This window comes from Centruroides vittatus, unplaced genomic scaffold (genome assembly GCF_030686945.1).
Source record: "Centruroides vittatus isolate TY-2023 unplaced genomic scaffold, ASM3068694v2 contig_912, whole genome shotgun sequence".
Classification (NCBI taxonomy): domain Eukaryota; kingdom Metazoa; phylum Arthropoda; class Arachnida; order Scorpiones; family Buthidae; genus Centruroides; species Centruroides vittatus.
This window is the reverse complement of record NW_027122601.1, coordinates 993,065-1,006,501: the sequence shown is the minus strand read 5'-3', so window position 1 is coordinate 1,006,501 and position 13,437 is coordinate 993,065. Positions and strand designations below refer to the sequence as shown.

The 13,437-nt window shown below is 23.1% G+C and overlaps 1 protein-coding gene across 2 annotated transcripts in view; it reads right to left on the bottom strand.

The window, feature by feature from the left end:
- LOC136984311 (tubby-related protein 3-like) overlaps positions 1-9,350 on the bottom strand; it is a 54,873-nt gene extending 45,523 nt beyond the window's left edge. For both annotated transcript variants that reach the window (XM_067281244.1, XM_067281245.1), the window contains exon 1: positions 9,299-9,350. In XM_067281244.1, coding sequence (XP_067137345.1) covers positions 9,299-9,325 — 27 coding nt within the window. In that variant the 5' untranslated portion in view covers positions 9,326-9,350. The remainder of the gene's footprint in view (positions 1-9,298) is intronic.
- Between the last annotated feature and the right edge of the window lie 4,087 nt (positions 9,351-13,437).

The following is a 13,437-nucleotide window of genomic DNA, read 5'->3' as shown; positions in this document are numbered from 1 at the left end:
TTAAAGCTTTTAGCAGTTTATGAAAGCTTTATTTAGCCTTCATAGTTTAATTAATCCAGTAAAATCAGTCTCACCTGCTCAAATTTCCATAAATCTATACTAAAGTCATTTGGAAGCCGTTTTCTTGTCATATTAAAATTCATTACTTTTAATAATACACGGTCTTGTGAGAGTATCAGTATACTTGAAACTGCTAAAATTTGTTGTAATAATTTAATGACAAGAGTACCAGAAAATTTATTTTATTTGTAAACACAATAAAATATTATCTATGAAATGTTTATAACAGAGGAAGAAGTTTACATGAAATGAATCACAGTTTTTATGTAGCTAGTTCTGTATGATATACGTAAAATTTAAGCATAAAAGATAATGAAAATATACTTAAAGATAGAATAATTAGTTTACCATAATGATAAATAAATAAATAAATTTATCAGAAATTCATTTACTCTTCAAATAATCTTTTATTTAAGCCATAGATTTATTTATTTGTTGAGTTAATTTTAAAGAAAAGTTTCATATATAAAAGACTAAATATTATATACAGTATATTACACATTTAATAAAAATATATAAACTATTTTCTAACTTTCTAGTTTATTTGTATTTATTAAGTATAATACAATAATCAGATAATCATAAACTTTTCACTTATTCAATATGAGCAAATTACAAGATTTTTCATAATCAATAAAATATAAAAATCCCTATCTTAGATCAGATTTTAAATCGAACTAATCTTAATTTCATAATATATCTTTGTTTTAGCGTTAAAAAATTGAAAAAAAAAAACAAGAGAAAGTTTACATAATGAATCGATAATATTAAAAGTAAAATCTTATTATCCAGATTTAAAAAAACAAAAATTGCTTTGCATTTTACTATCCAAATTATTTTTTTCATCTTTAATTATTTTCTTAAATCAAACGAATTTTCAATTTAATATGTTATAGACCGTTAACTTTACTTATTTTACTTGCATTTGGTTAACTAGATATAAAGTAAAGGTAAAATAATTCAATTGAAAATATAGCATACAGATTTGGAATTGAAACCCAACAAAAACCTTATATTGAATTAATCATTTATGAAGTAATAAGTAGTTTATAAAGATAAATCAGAAAAATACATTGTTTTTAAATATATAGATATAGACAATACATAAATAAAATAATGTTATATCTTAAAATTTGATTATGTATTTATAAAACATCTAATTAAATTGTTATTTACACCCATCTGAAGTATATTTGAAACAAGAAATTAAATTTAGGAGAAAATAAGCTAACGGGTGTCTAGCTATAAATTTTCATTTCTTTTTCTTTTATAATAAATAAAAATATTTTTAAAAATTATTTAAACGTAGAATATCTTTATTGTGTGGAATGTTGTGCATTTTATATTTTTAACTTTTCTTACATTTTTTTTCAATTAGATTAACATTACTGTTAAACTAATTTATGAACATTTCATTAATGCTTATTCATAATCAATAAATTTTGTAGTTTATAATCTAAACATTCTTTTCTTATTAAAGTATTTCAGTTCTACTGGTTAAATGCAAAACGCACAAAAAACTCGCAATTGTTGGACCAGCGCGATTGTGAACGTTTGCGAATTCTCGAGAATTGTTGGCAGAGACGGCTGAATGATATATAAATAGGGCACATAAACGGCAAACCCCTTTAAAAAGAATATAATGGATAACCCTAAAGTATATAACGTTGCATTCAACAGTTTGTTTGAATAAAACGTAAAAGTTTTCATGAAAATTATCGAGGAATGTTTTCATAGTTCCTGTTCTTTTTAACTTTCTAAAACTGTTTGTATATTGCATTAGGAGAGCAGTAAAGTTTTACTATTATATTGTATTTCACTATATTTTAATTTTCTCTGTATGTATTTAGTGGGAATTAACGGTTGGGTAATTAAAAATAACAGATTTGTCATCGATGGACACGTGTGCAGCTATCAATGCATCACTATCAAAGCACCATTGATTTATTTTAAAATATAAATTTAAGTAAATATTTAAAAAAACACAAAACAGCTGAAATTATCTTTGTTATATATTTTATGGAAATAATGCAAATTGAAACTTTTTTAAAAAATATTAGATGTTTCGATCGTTACAGGGGGAACCGCGAATTTCCATAGCTTGCGTCCAATAGCCTACAATGAAAGTGGCAGTTTGAGTTGGCTTTCTTCTTTTTTTACAGAATGCCAAAAGGTGAAAAATATGGTAAATGATGAAAATTGAACATGCGGAAAGGACTCTTGCTGCAGTTCGAAATAGAGACCTGATTTAAATGCTGCCGTTCGACAATATTCCGTGCCTAAAGCATCGAGAACTGGAATGAAACAAAAACTCCCAATAGCAACAGAGCTAACCGCATCTACTCCCGAGAAAAAGCTTGAAAATTCCTAAACAAAGCACACTTCCAGAGCAAAGAACACGAAAGATAAAAGACAGAAAAAGCCTTTAGTCAGCAGAATATTGGTATTGCTTTCTGTGCCGAGAAGAATACGAAGAAAACATGATCAAGAGTTCGAGTTGTAAAAAAATGGATTGACGGAAAACGCGCGGGCATTATCAAGCAGGATTTATTTACTTTTCTGTAGTTGCACTTTATAAATGACATTTGGAACTTGCGTAATGTTCAAACGAATACAATTAAAATGTTTTCTAACTACTGCTGTTTTGCACTTGGTTAATTAATAGGAAACCTAGTCCATTCTATGAACTACTGGTTCATCTATCGAAACTTTTGAAAAATGATTAAATTTGATTTTATGACACAACTATGTTTAGTTGATATCTAAAATTGTACTGAGATGTAAAGAATTGTACAAGGAAAATTTCAAATAATTTTTTTTATATATTACAACGCGTTAGTTTTTAATTTACGAGGGAAAATACTCAGTAGGTTTATTAATATTAATATTGTTGTCATTACATATTAAGTAAAGCTTATCATTTTCCTTTATATGACTCAACTCTCACTAAGTTACTTTACTTTATCGAATATTTTATTCAAATTTAAATGAAAAAAATAAATTGTATATATATATATATTATATGCTATACCATTCTTATTTAATCAAACAACCTACCTTATTTTTTAAAATATTGAGAGTCAATACACAATATGCAAATAAGCATTTTGGATGTTTTTCACAGTTATTTTATAGAAAGAAAAATGTGTGAAAAGAATAATTTATAATATTTAAATAAATAAAATATACGATTTAAAAGATTTTTATGTAGATGAAAATGATTAATTGTGATATATGAATAACACGAAAGAGAAATTCTGAAAATACAGAATAATGACAGTTCATACAGTAAAAATTTCATTTAACTTTAGACATCTTATAAGTTACTACAAAAGCCAGGGATAAGAACTCACTGTCACAATGTGTTTCTTTGAAAGACTAAAATTTACATATTGTTTAATATATATAAGAACAACTACTATTTCATATAAATGGAAATGTGACTTTTCTTGAAAGTTATTGTAGAAGTAGTGAATTTATTTTACACGTAAATAAGTTTTTGATAATTTTTTATAATAATATATTTAAAATATTATATTAATTAAGTTTACATTTCATTGATAATTAGGCTATACTTAATTACAGCTATCATCTTTCATTTCTTTTTTCATATAATTAATGTTCTTGTTACTGTAAAGTCATATTCATCACTTGATTCACTTGATGTTATTAATAACAATTATCCACTTCATTTAAACAAAGTATTGTATTATCAATTTATTTTATTAGAGAAATTTATGTGTTTTTCAGTAAAATAGCATAAGAAAAGTAAACGAAAGTTTTAAATTTGATTGAAGATTTCAATGCAACGTTTAAGAAAACATTCCTTTTGAACACAAATTGTTATTGCTACTTACTGAAACTGTGTTAATTTTTAACAATAAAACAGGAGTGAGAGATTGTTAAGACTTATTGATCGTTAATGAAAATAAAATAAATTAGGAAATTCCTTGTGCGCAAAGAATTAATGCTCTTATCCCAAAGTTATTTAGTTGGAAGAAGTAAAACCTTTAATTGAATTCCTTTGTGTAATTCTTTCAGTAAACTTCAAGAATTTGAACGTCGTCAGTTATCAACAATTAAATAATTCCATTTTGTTCTATTCCCAAAAATAAAAGTGAAATTTTTTAAACCAAAATTATTTTAAAATTCCGTGTTGCTGATGATTAATATCGTTCTCTGATATCCCCTCGAAGACAGCTTTAATACCTTCTAAACTAACGTTAAGTATTTAATTAACATTACCTTCTCGACAATAGGAAACGTATCGAATGAGATAAATTTGATAAAGCGAAGAAAATAACATTTGTAACAACGAGAAAATTAAATTAACCCATATTAATACCTCTTAAAAATGGTAGAAATACAAAATAATACATAAAATTTAAAATTTCGTGTTTCCTTCTTCTTCAATTTACTAAATAAATATAAACAATATTAAAATTCGTATTTACATTTTCATAAATAAACTTTTAAAATTACTTAAAGTCGTAAATTAATTTTACAATATTCATAAAATAAATTGCTTAATCTCTAATGAAAAAAGTAATGTGTATAAAAAGCTTTTAGCATAATAAATCTGTTAAGAAAGGGGGAAATGTATATAAAATATATAAAGTACTGTAATATATTTTTACTTTAATAAAAAAAATTCATAAAATATTTATAAAAAAATAATGCATTTTTGCGATAAACTGCAAAGTATTTTAAAGATATGTTACGCATGCACGCTTTACAAATAACTGAAATGAATTATCGTACGAAATACGTAATCGCAATGTTTTATAAACGACTAAAATGATTTATTGCACGAAATAAATAATTGAAATGGGCTCTTGTCAAAAAAATATTGAAATGTATTACACAATATAAACAACTCTTATATTTTCTTGTAAAATAAAATAAATAAATAAATGTAATGGGATGCAAACTGAATCTCTAAACGCGAAAAATAACTGATAATCTATCAACTGTAAGAAAGAAAAAATTGCCCAAAAGTAACTTTTCGACATCTGTTAGATAAATTGTTAAGTGTTTTTAAATGGAAAGTAATGTATCGAACATCAAATATTGAAAGAAATTGTCTAAGTTTATACAATTCGCATGTCTAAGAAGAGAAAAAATTGAAAAATGATAAACTGACAATTGATTAAATTATATAAAAAATAAATGGTTAACTACATGTGAATAAAGTGAATTAAAAAGTTTGAGCAAAATAAGTCGTTTAGACTATAAAAAAATCCGTTATAACAAAGTAAAATTTAATCAAATACACAAAATCATAAAATATAACTAGTTTAAACTACAAAAAGTTCGTAAAACTTTATAAAAAATATATATATGAAAAGATCCATTTTAACAACAAAAATTCACTGATGTTAATAAACATAAATAAATAAAATAATTACGTTTAATAAAGTGTATAAATAATCCTCTTTAGCAAGGGAAAGCGGCTAATTAAATAAAGTTCAAATAAAATTAATTAACTAATAATAAATGCAATTAAGTAAGAAAAGTAATTGGCATTTTTCATTAGAGTAAAGAATTCTAACGATTCAAAAAAGCAAATAGAATCGACTTTAAATATTCACTGTAGTTAAAAGTCGATAGAAACTTATTATAAAATGTTTTTAAAATTCTTTTTTCCAAGAATACGAGATTTTAATGGATTACAATAAAATAAAATTGATCAAAAAACATGAAATATCGTCAAGTAGAACTGGCAAAAGAATATATTTTTGAATATTGATGTAATACATCGTCGATCACACTCGGACATTTTATCACTTATTCAAGAGAAACAATTCTTCTTCATTGAACTAACGAGGAATCAAAAGCGAAAATGAATTATAGAACGAAATTTGGAACACAACCTAGAAGGAAAAACAGAAAAATATCCAAAAAAAAAAAAATATTAAATAAAAGAGAAGTTTATAAATTTATGTGATGCAGCTGCATCTTTTCTTTCTTTAAAGTAATAAAATTTAATATAATTCACTTATATATGTGAGGGGGACTTTATCAAATTGTCGATTTGTAAGAATTACCATTGCACTTACAATAAAACTTTCAGGCGATGTTCATCCATTCTCCGACAAGTAGAGTGCATTTGTATTTGTAGATAAAACTTGGAAGCGTTTACGTTGATTATTCCAATGGAATATTGAATAATCGAAGCATTTCTGAGTGAGAAGAGTGAATATAACACCCATAAATATTGATGCCAACCCATACAGAAAAGAAAATTGCCCAAAACTCTCGTTATTTCGCAGCTAAACAAAATTTATTCTCTTGCTAGATTAACACTAATTTTGAAAGCTTAATTATTTAAAAAATTTAATGGCCTTTCAATTAAAAATAATCATCATTCTTAAAGAATATTTAAAAATCTGATTAAATGATTTTATTCATAATTACTCATGCTTTAAAATTTTTATTCATCAAAAATTGTTATTTATTAGGTCCATTATGATAACTTTTCTAAGAGAAACATTATTAATTAAACGTCTAAAAATTGCATATATTTTTAATGAGTTTGAATCAACGTAATTTATTTTCTTGAAAAATAAAATAAAAATAAAAAATATACGGAGGAAAAAAATAGAAAATTGACTGCTACTTCATGTAAAGTACAAGTTAATATACATAATTCATATTTTGATTTTCATCAGAGCTACGCTAAACGTTTGCTGCGTTATAAATTCTAACCGCTCACGTTGACAGATACTTAGACCAAACTTTGATATATGATATAAAATTCTTCGTATTTTCAACAAAAGATTTTTTTTTTATTTTTATTCAATATAAATCATCTGTTTATAAGTGATAATGAGAGTTGAACGGATACGTATAGGATCGCGCTGCAAATTTATAAATAAATTTATAAACTTGAATCAACAACAGGGTTTCTACAGCGTTATGTATTCTATAATATATCTATATCAAATTTATTTTATGACATTTTTTATTATCGATAAAAATACTTTCACATTGATAACTGTAAGGAAGAAACTACATGAAGAATGTATCATACACATACTTTATATATATATATATATATATATGGCACCAAGAAATATGCTATACAGTAATAGAAAAATATTGAAAATTTCTATTTTTAAGATTATTTTACTAGTGTAGTTTTTCATCCCGTGTTTTTACTTGATTATTGCAAGATTTTTACGAAAAGCATTATTGTAAGAAGCTTGGGAAAATTAGTAAAAATTAATTCATTTTATTCAATAATAAAAGTTTAATCGTATATTTATGTTAAGTAATTATTTACATTTCTATAAATAAATATATAATTTAAATTTTGTATGAATATTTCTTTTGTTCGTGTTTAGAAGCATCAAGCAAAAGAAAGTCTTCAAGTGTTTACATAAAAGATAAATAAATTAAATAACGATAAAAAATTTAAATACAAAAATATAAAATTTATATGATTTAAATTGCATAATTTTAATCAACTTTACTTATGTTTTTTTTCTTACTTTATCGAATAGTTTTGAGTTATTTTTATTTACTAAATTTTTTATTACAGCTGGAAAAAACTTCATTTAGAAAGTCAAACATATAAAAAACTATTAAGAAACTAAGATTTTTTAAAATAGTTTATTTATTTATTTATTTATTTAAGAACAAGATTAAATTACGTGTAAAAAAAAAACTGGAAATATTTGGCATTTTTGGGGAATTTTTAATATAGGTATTGCAATGAAGCCAAAATATATAATTTAAAAATAAAAAGCAAAGTATAAAAAATCTTTTAATATATTTAAAATAACAATACAGATATGCTTATATTATGTTTATATTGTCAAAAAACCTTTAAAATCTTTTATTCTATGATATTCCTTTTACGCTATTATCAGATATGTATTAAAATAATTTAAAATGTTAACATCATTTTTATATATTTGTAAAACCAAGGAAATAAACACGATGGAATAAAAGTTAATTAAGCTTTTTTTTGGTAGATGAAATAAAAAGATATTATTGAAATAAATGTATTTGTTTCTTTCAGAAATATTTTTAAAAAACTCATTAAATGTGTAATATTTTTATTTTAAACATTAATTAATTTTTATTTGAAAAAAACTTAATTTATAAATGATGTAAACAGTAACTGTTGATGTTTAATTTAGTCACAAAATAACATTCAGTATATCAAATCAAAGAAAGCTTTTCGAAGGATAATACAAGTCTTGTTAAAACATCTACTTTATATTTTTATCCCAAGTATAGAAAAAACTAATAATAAAAATATAAAGTAAATTTTTATAGTTTTTTTATAGTAAAAATATTAATTTTATAGAGACTTTTATGTATTAATGTATTAAATAAAACTGCTAAACAATTTTTAAAATAAAATTACGTTACACATCTTAGAAGAAAGTTTTTAAATAAAAAGAAACATATAAACATTATTTATTACAGATTTATAATATTAATTTTACCCAAGCTGTGTAAGCTATAGAAACATTCGTTTTCGTCAAATATTTGTTTTGTCCAGGTGCATATATCAGTCAGGTGTATGTATCAGGATACGTATTTGACGTTATTGAATCACGTTCAGATAAATGCAAACATTTCTCTTAAAAATAAATAAATTTATCAGCTATATTTAAACATTTTTATTCATTGTAACAGGGATTAAATTCTATCTACAAAATTATATTTTTAGTTTAAGTCGATTAGTTCAATTTTTAATAAAATGTTAGTCAAAATTTCTTTACAAGCAGAAGCGAATTCGTCAAAAAATATAATCGAAAATAAACTTTGTTGCATAAGCAAAAATGCTAATTTTCGATAGTGTTTGGTATACATTATTATTGTTTAATATATAGCACTATATTCGTGATGATAAATTTCCTATAATGTTACTTTTATTAACCTAAATAAAAAACTTTCTATAGCTTTTATCTTCCATAAAATGCATTTATTTCGTGCAGACTGTAACTGTATAAATGTTCAATATCTTAAAAATATATATATGTATATAAATATATACTTTATAGAAAGAAAAGTCGCGTGTGTGGTTATAAACGCGAGTCACAAAAGTTTGACAGTAAATTTTATATAATTTTGCACTAACTTCTGTAACTGTTCTTATAAAAGTTTTATACGGTAGAGAATGAGACTCATAAGTCTATATAAGTATAAGAATTTCGATAATAAACAGTTAATAAACAGATATATAATAGGAAAGATGTGTAATATATAGAGAGTAACTCACCATCATGATCAACATTAGAGGCATCATGACTGCACGGTGGTCGAATAGCGACTGTCAGTTCTACAGGAGAGCTTTCGGTTTGCTGAAAGATCGAGGAACATCCCATTTACAAACAGGGAAGAAGTAAAGTTAGAAAGGAGAAGAAGATATTCGGCTAAGTTCCAAGTCGTAACTGGCGCTCTTGAGACCCAAATGTATGGATGAGTCTATACAGAGATTGGTTGTAAATTCCTGATTGGAAAAATTCAACTTTTTTCTATTTTTCTTTATTCCCTTTTTTTTCTCTTCAAACTTTTTTTTTCAAAATGTCGATAAATCAGTAGAATCTTGACAAATATTGTTTTTATATGTTTCTTTTTTCTTTGTTTAATTCTCTTGTAAAATTTTACCTTTCTTTCTTATTGTTTTTAATGATCTGTAAACTTAATTACAGAACTTTTTAAAGCTTTAACGAAACTTTAATAGTATTGTTTAGTTTTTTATCATTTAAAATTGCTGATCTTTAAAAATTAATTTAATGTTTTTAATAATGAAAAAATCATAAAGATAATTTTTCGTAATATCTAAACTTTTATTTAAAAAAACCACAAACAGTTTTTACATAAAACTTAAAGTAAACTTCTAATTAAAATATTCTGAAGCATCTATGTGAATTTATGTATTAAATCCTCATAAATAAAGTATATAATTTATGGAAATTTTATTTATTGATATACGTTTTAAATACATTTTTTATATTTTAAAATTAATAAATCTAACCATAAAAAGTTTTATTTTTAATATTTTATATTGATCTGTTTAAAATAAATTTCGAAATTTAATATCTATTTAAATTTTTATATTAATATTTAAAACGTTTATAAATATATTTTTATAAGAATTATTGGAAAAATTAATAATTATTTATAATCTTAAAATGTATTAAATGTTTTATTGTTTTATAAAATTATATATTTTTAAGCTTAACTGTTTTAAAAATTTTATACGTCTCAATGATATAGAGTTAAAAATTTACTCTTCATTCTGAAATCCACGTTAAGTTATTGTCTAAAAAAGAAAAAAAATCTGAAAAAACAAGATTTTCTAAATTTTCTAATAAACTGTATTAAGAAAAATCTTATAAATTTTGTAAGTTTTATCTTAAGGAATAATTTATAGAAACAGCTTTGCGGTATCACTTGACAATATAGCATTAAAAAATCATTGAATTTCAAAATAAGTTCAAGGATTGATGTTACTGACAATACATTTTTTTATTATTTTTTTGTAAAAGAAATATATTTATTCCTAACATTGCCACTTGAAAATTCTTCTGTAGTTTCTTCTTAAGACATAAAATTGAAGTTTTAAGGCCATCATAACGTATTACAGATAAAAAAGTTTTAAAAAAATATATACTGTATATAAAAAATATGTACAGGCACGTTTATAGATATAAAGTAAAATATATTAAATATGCAAGAACCATCTTATTTTATATATTTCCAAATTTTACATATTAAACTTATTTGTATATCGTGTTTTACATTTTAAAGTTTTACATATCAAGTCTAGAATTTTAATTTTTTTAAAGATTCTATTCACTATTCCTATCAAATAACTAGCATTTACAACGTAGAATTAATAAAATCGAAACTTAAGCTTGATTTAAAAAATAAATTTTAAGTAATTTTTATATTTACAACTTAACAAATTAATTTTTAATATTTAAACTTGAGTTTAGGGACATTTTTATCCATAAAATAATTTAGTAAACAAGGAATAATTTTTTTTTCTTAATAACTGAAAAATGATAATATTCTTCCTAACTGTTAAAATAATTAATGATTATTCGAACAATAAAATTTACAAAAATGGCTTACATAATAATTAAATAAGTATTAATTGCTCAGTTGATAATTAAAACTCATAAACGTCTTGCTTGTTTATTAATTAAATTCTCAGCAATCAGACAAAGAACAATAGTTCGTCTTAACAACTATAGACAACAACAATGACTCATTTAATTGATTTTTTAATTGTATTTTCTAGGATTATAATCAAAATCAGATGAAATAATCAATTAAAGTGTTTATGAAAATTACATTCTTTTTTAAAGCTTGAAAAGTATGCTATATTTTACGACTCGTATGTATAAAGACAGCACAAATGCTGTAAAAATATCTTAAATAATAATATTTTTAATGTAAAGTACAGCAGCATAATTAAATATCGCTTAATAATACGCTTAAACGTATGTTAAACAATATTTAATATACGTTTAAGCGCATTATTAAACAATATATACAAAAAAATTCTGTCAAAATTGAAAATGAAATTTTTTTTTCTACTTCAGAAATAAGCGTCAAATCAAACACAAATTTAAATTTTTTTTTACTTTAATAGCTAAAATTAATAAGTTTTATAAAATTTAATATAAATTTTATGCTCTTTCAATTTAGGTTAATCTTATTTTTTTTTCTTTTTGTACAATAGAAGAAACTATTCTACATTCTCTATTCCTCGAATAGCTTTAAGGTATTTACTATCGGTCTTCTCGAGACTTTATTTCATCCTTCTGAAAATAATGACTTTTTCGAATACATCTCACATAAGCATGAAGTCCAAATATATTTCTCCCCTCTTGGCATCTTGTGTAATAAGAAATACAAAAGAATATACGAAAAATCAGTAAAACAGAAAAATTATTCGGATGCGAAAATTAAAAATGAATTCTCTGAGGAAACCTAAAATCTTTGGTTTAATAAAAGGATAAAAATAACATCTAATCTTGTTATCTATGAAAAAAAATCAGTTAATAAACACAAATGAGCCATAAATATTGTGAATGAAACTCATCCATTCTTTCTACTTTAAATGAAAAAAATATATTACAATAATTTTACATTTAGATACAGTATTAGATTATCTAAAAATATAAACAATTAAAATTATTTTAAGAACTTTAACAACCAGTTTATAATATCAAAAATATAAAATTGTAATTTTCAAGTTATAAAAATATCTATGATATCAAGAAAATCTCAATTATGTAAACTATTTTTCGTTTTTTACGATCCTACAAGTATAAAATGTATTTTAAATTAAACATTATTATTTAAATATTTCATTTTAAATAAAGATCAGTTTTTTGCCTATATTTATTATAACGAAGATAAATGAATATTTACTGTGTATAAGTTAGACATGGAGAATGTATCGTTATTATTTCAATGGGAATATAAAATCAATACCTTAAGATTCGGAAAGATGCCACTTGGGATGAAAACAGTTCTATAATATTTCTTATAGAAATAAAGTTTTCTTAGATAATGTTGCATTAGGTAACTTTTAAATATAAATATATTACATAATACATGTTAATAATTCGATAAAATATATTAAAACACACAAAAATATAATTAATATAATAAAATATTATATCGTTCAGTAGCTCTATACAGCGATACACTATATAATCTATATTGTATATGCGTAAAATGTTAAAGTATATGCACTTTTTAAAATATTTTATTGATATAATAAAACGTAACTTAGAAACGATACATTTAAATTCTGAAAAATATATTTTGCTAAAGCATTTGTTACGGTATATTTAGTGTAATTCCTTTCATTGCGGTTACGCTTGTTTTTCTTTTTACCTAAAACTGATGTTTCAATTTGTTCCTTTGTTCTACACTTTTTATTTTATAAAATATTAATCGATGATTGATTCTATCTAGAATATGTTGTTTTAATATTGTTAAAAAATATTCTAATAGCTTGTAGGTAGTTTAACTATAGTAAAATTCATAAATTTTTTAAAAAAAGTTCAGTTATAAATATGTTTATACTTACATAATATTTACTATATAACATTTAAAGTTAAATATTTTTAAAGAAGAAAAAAGTAATTTGAAAGTTGATTTTGTTTTAATTTAGCGAGAAAGATATTCTAAATATTCAGAAACTGACGACAATCGAAAATACAGAAACAGACAAATAAATCAAATCGAGTCAGAAAGAAAAAACATAAACGCAAAGTGGAAACGTATATAAATAAAACATAAACTTTTCACACCTCATAAATATTTTCTGTAACGTTTTGTTACGAATGACGTATTAGATAACGCATTGACCTCGGGAGACAAAGGGATCCT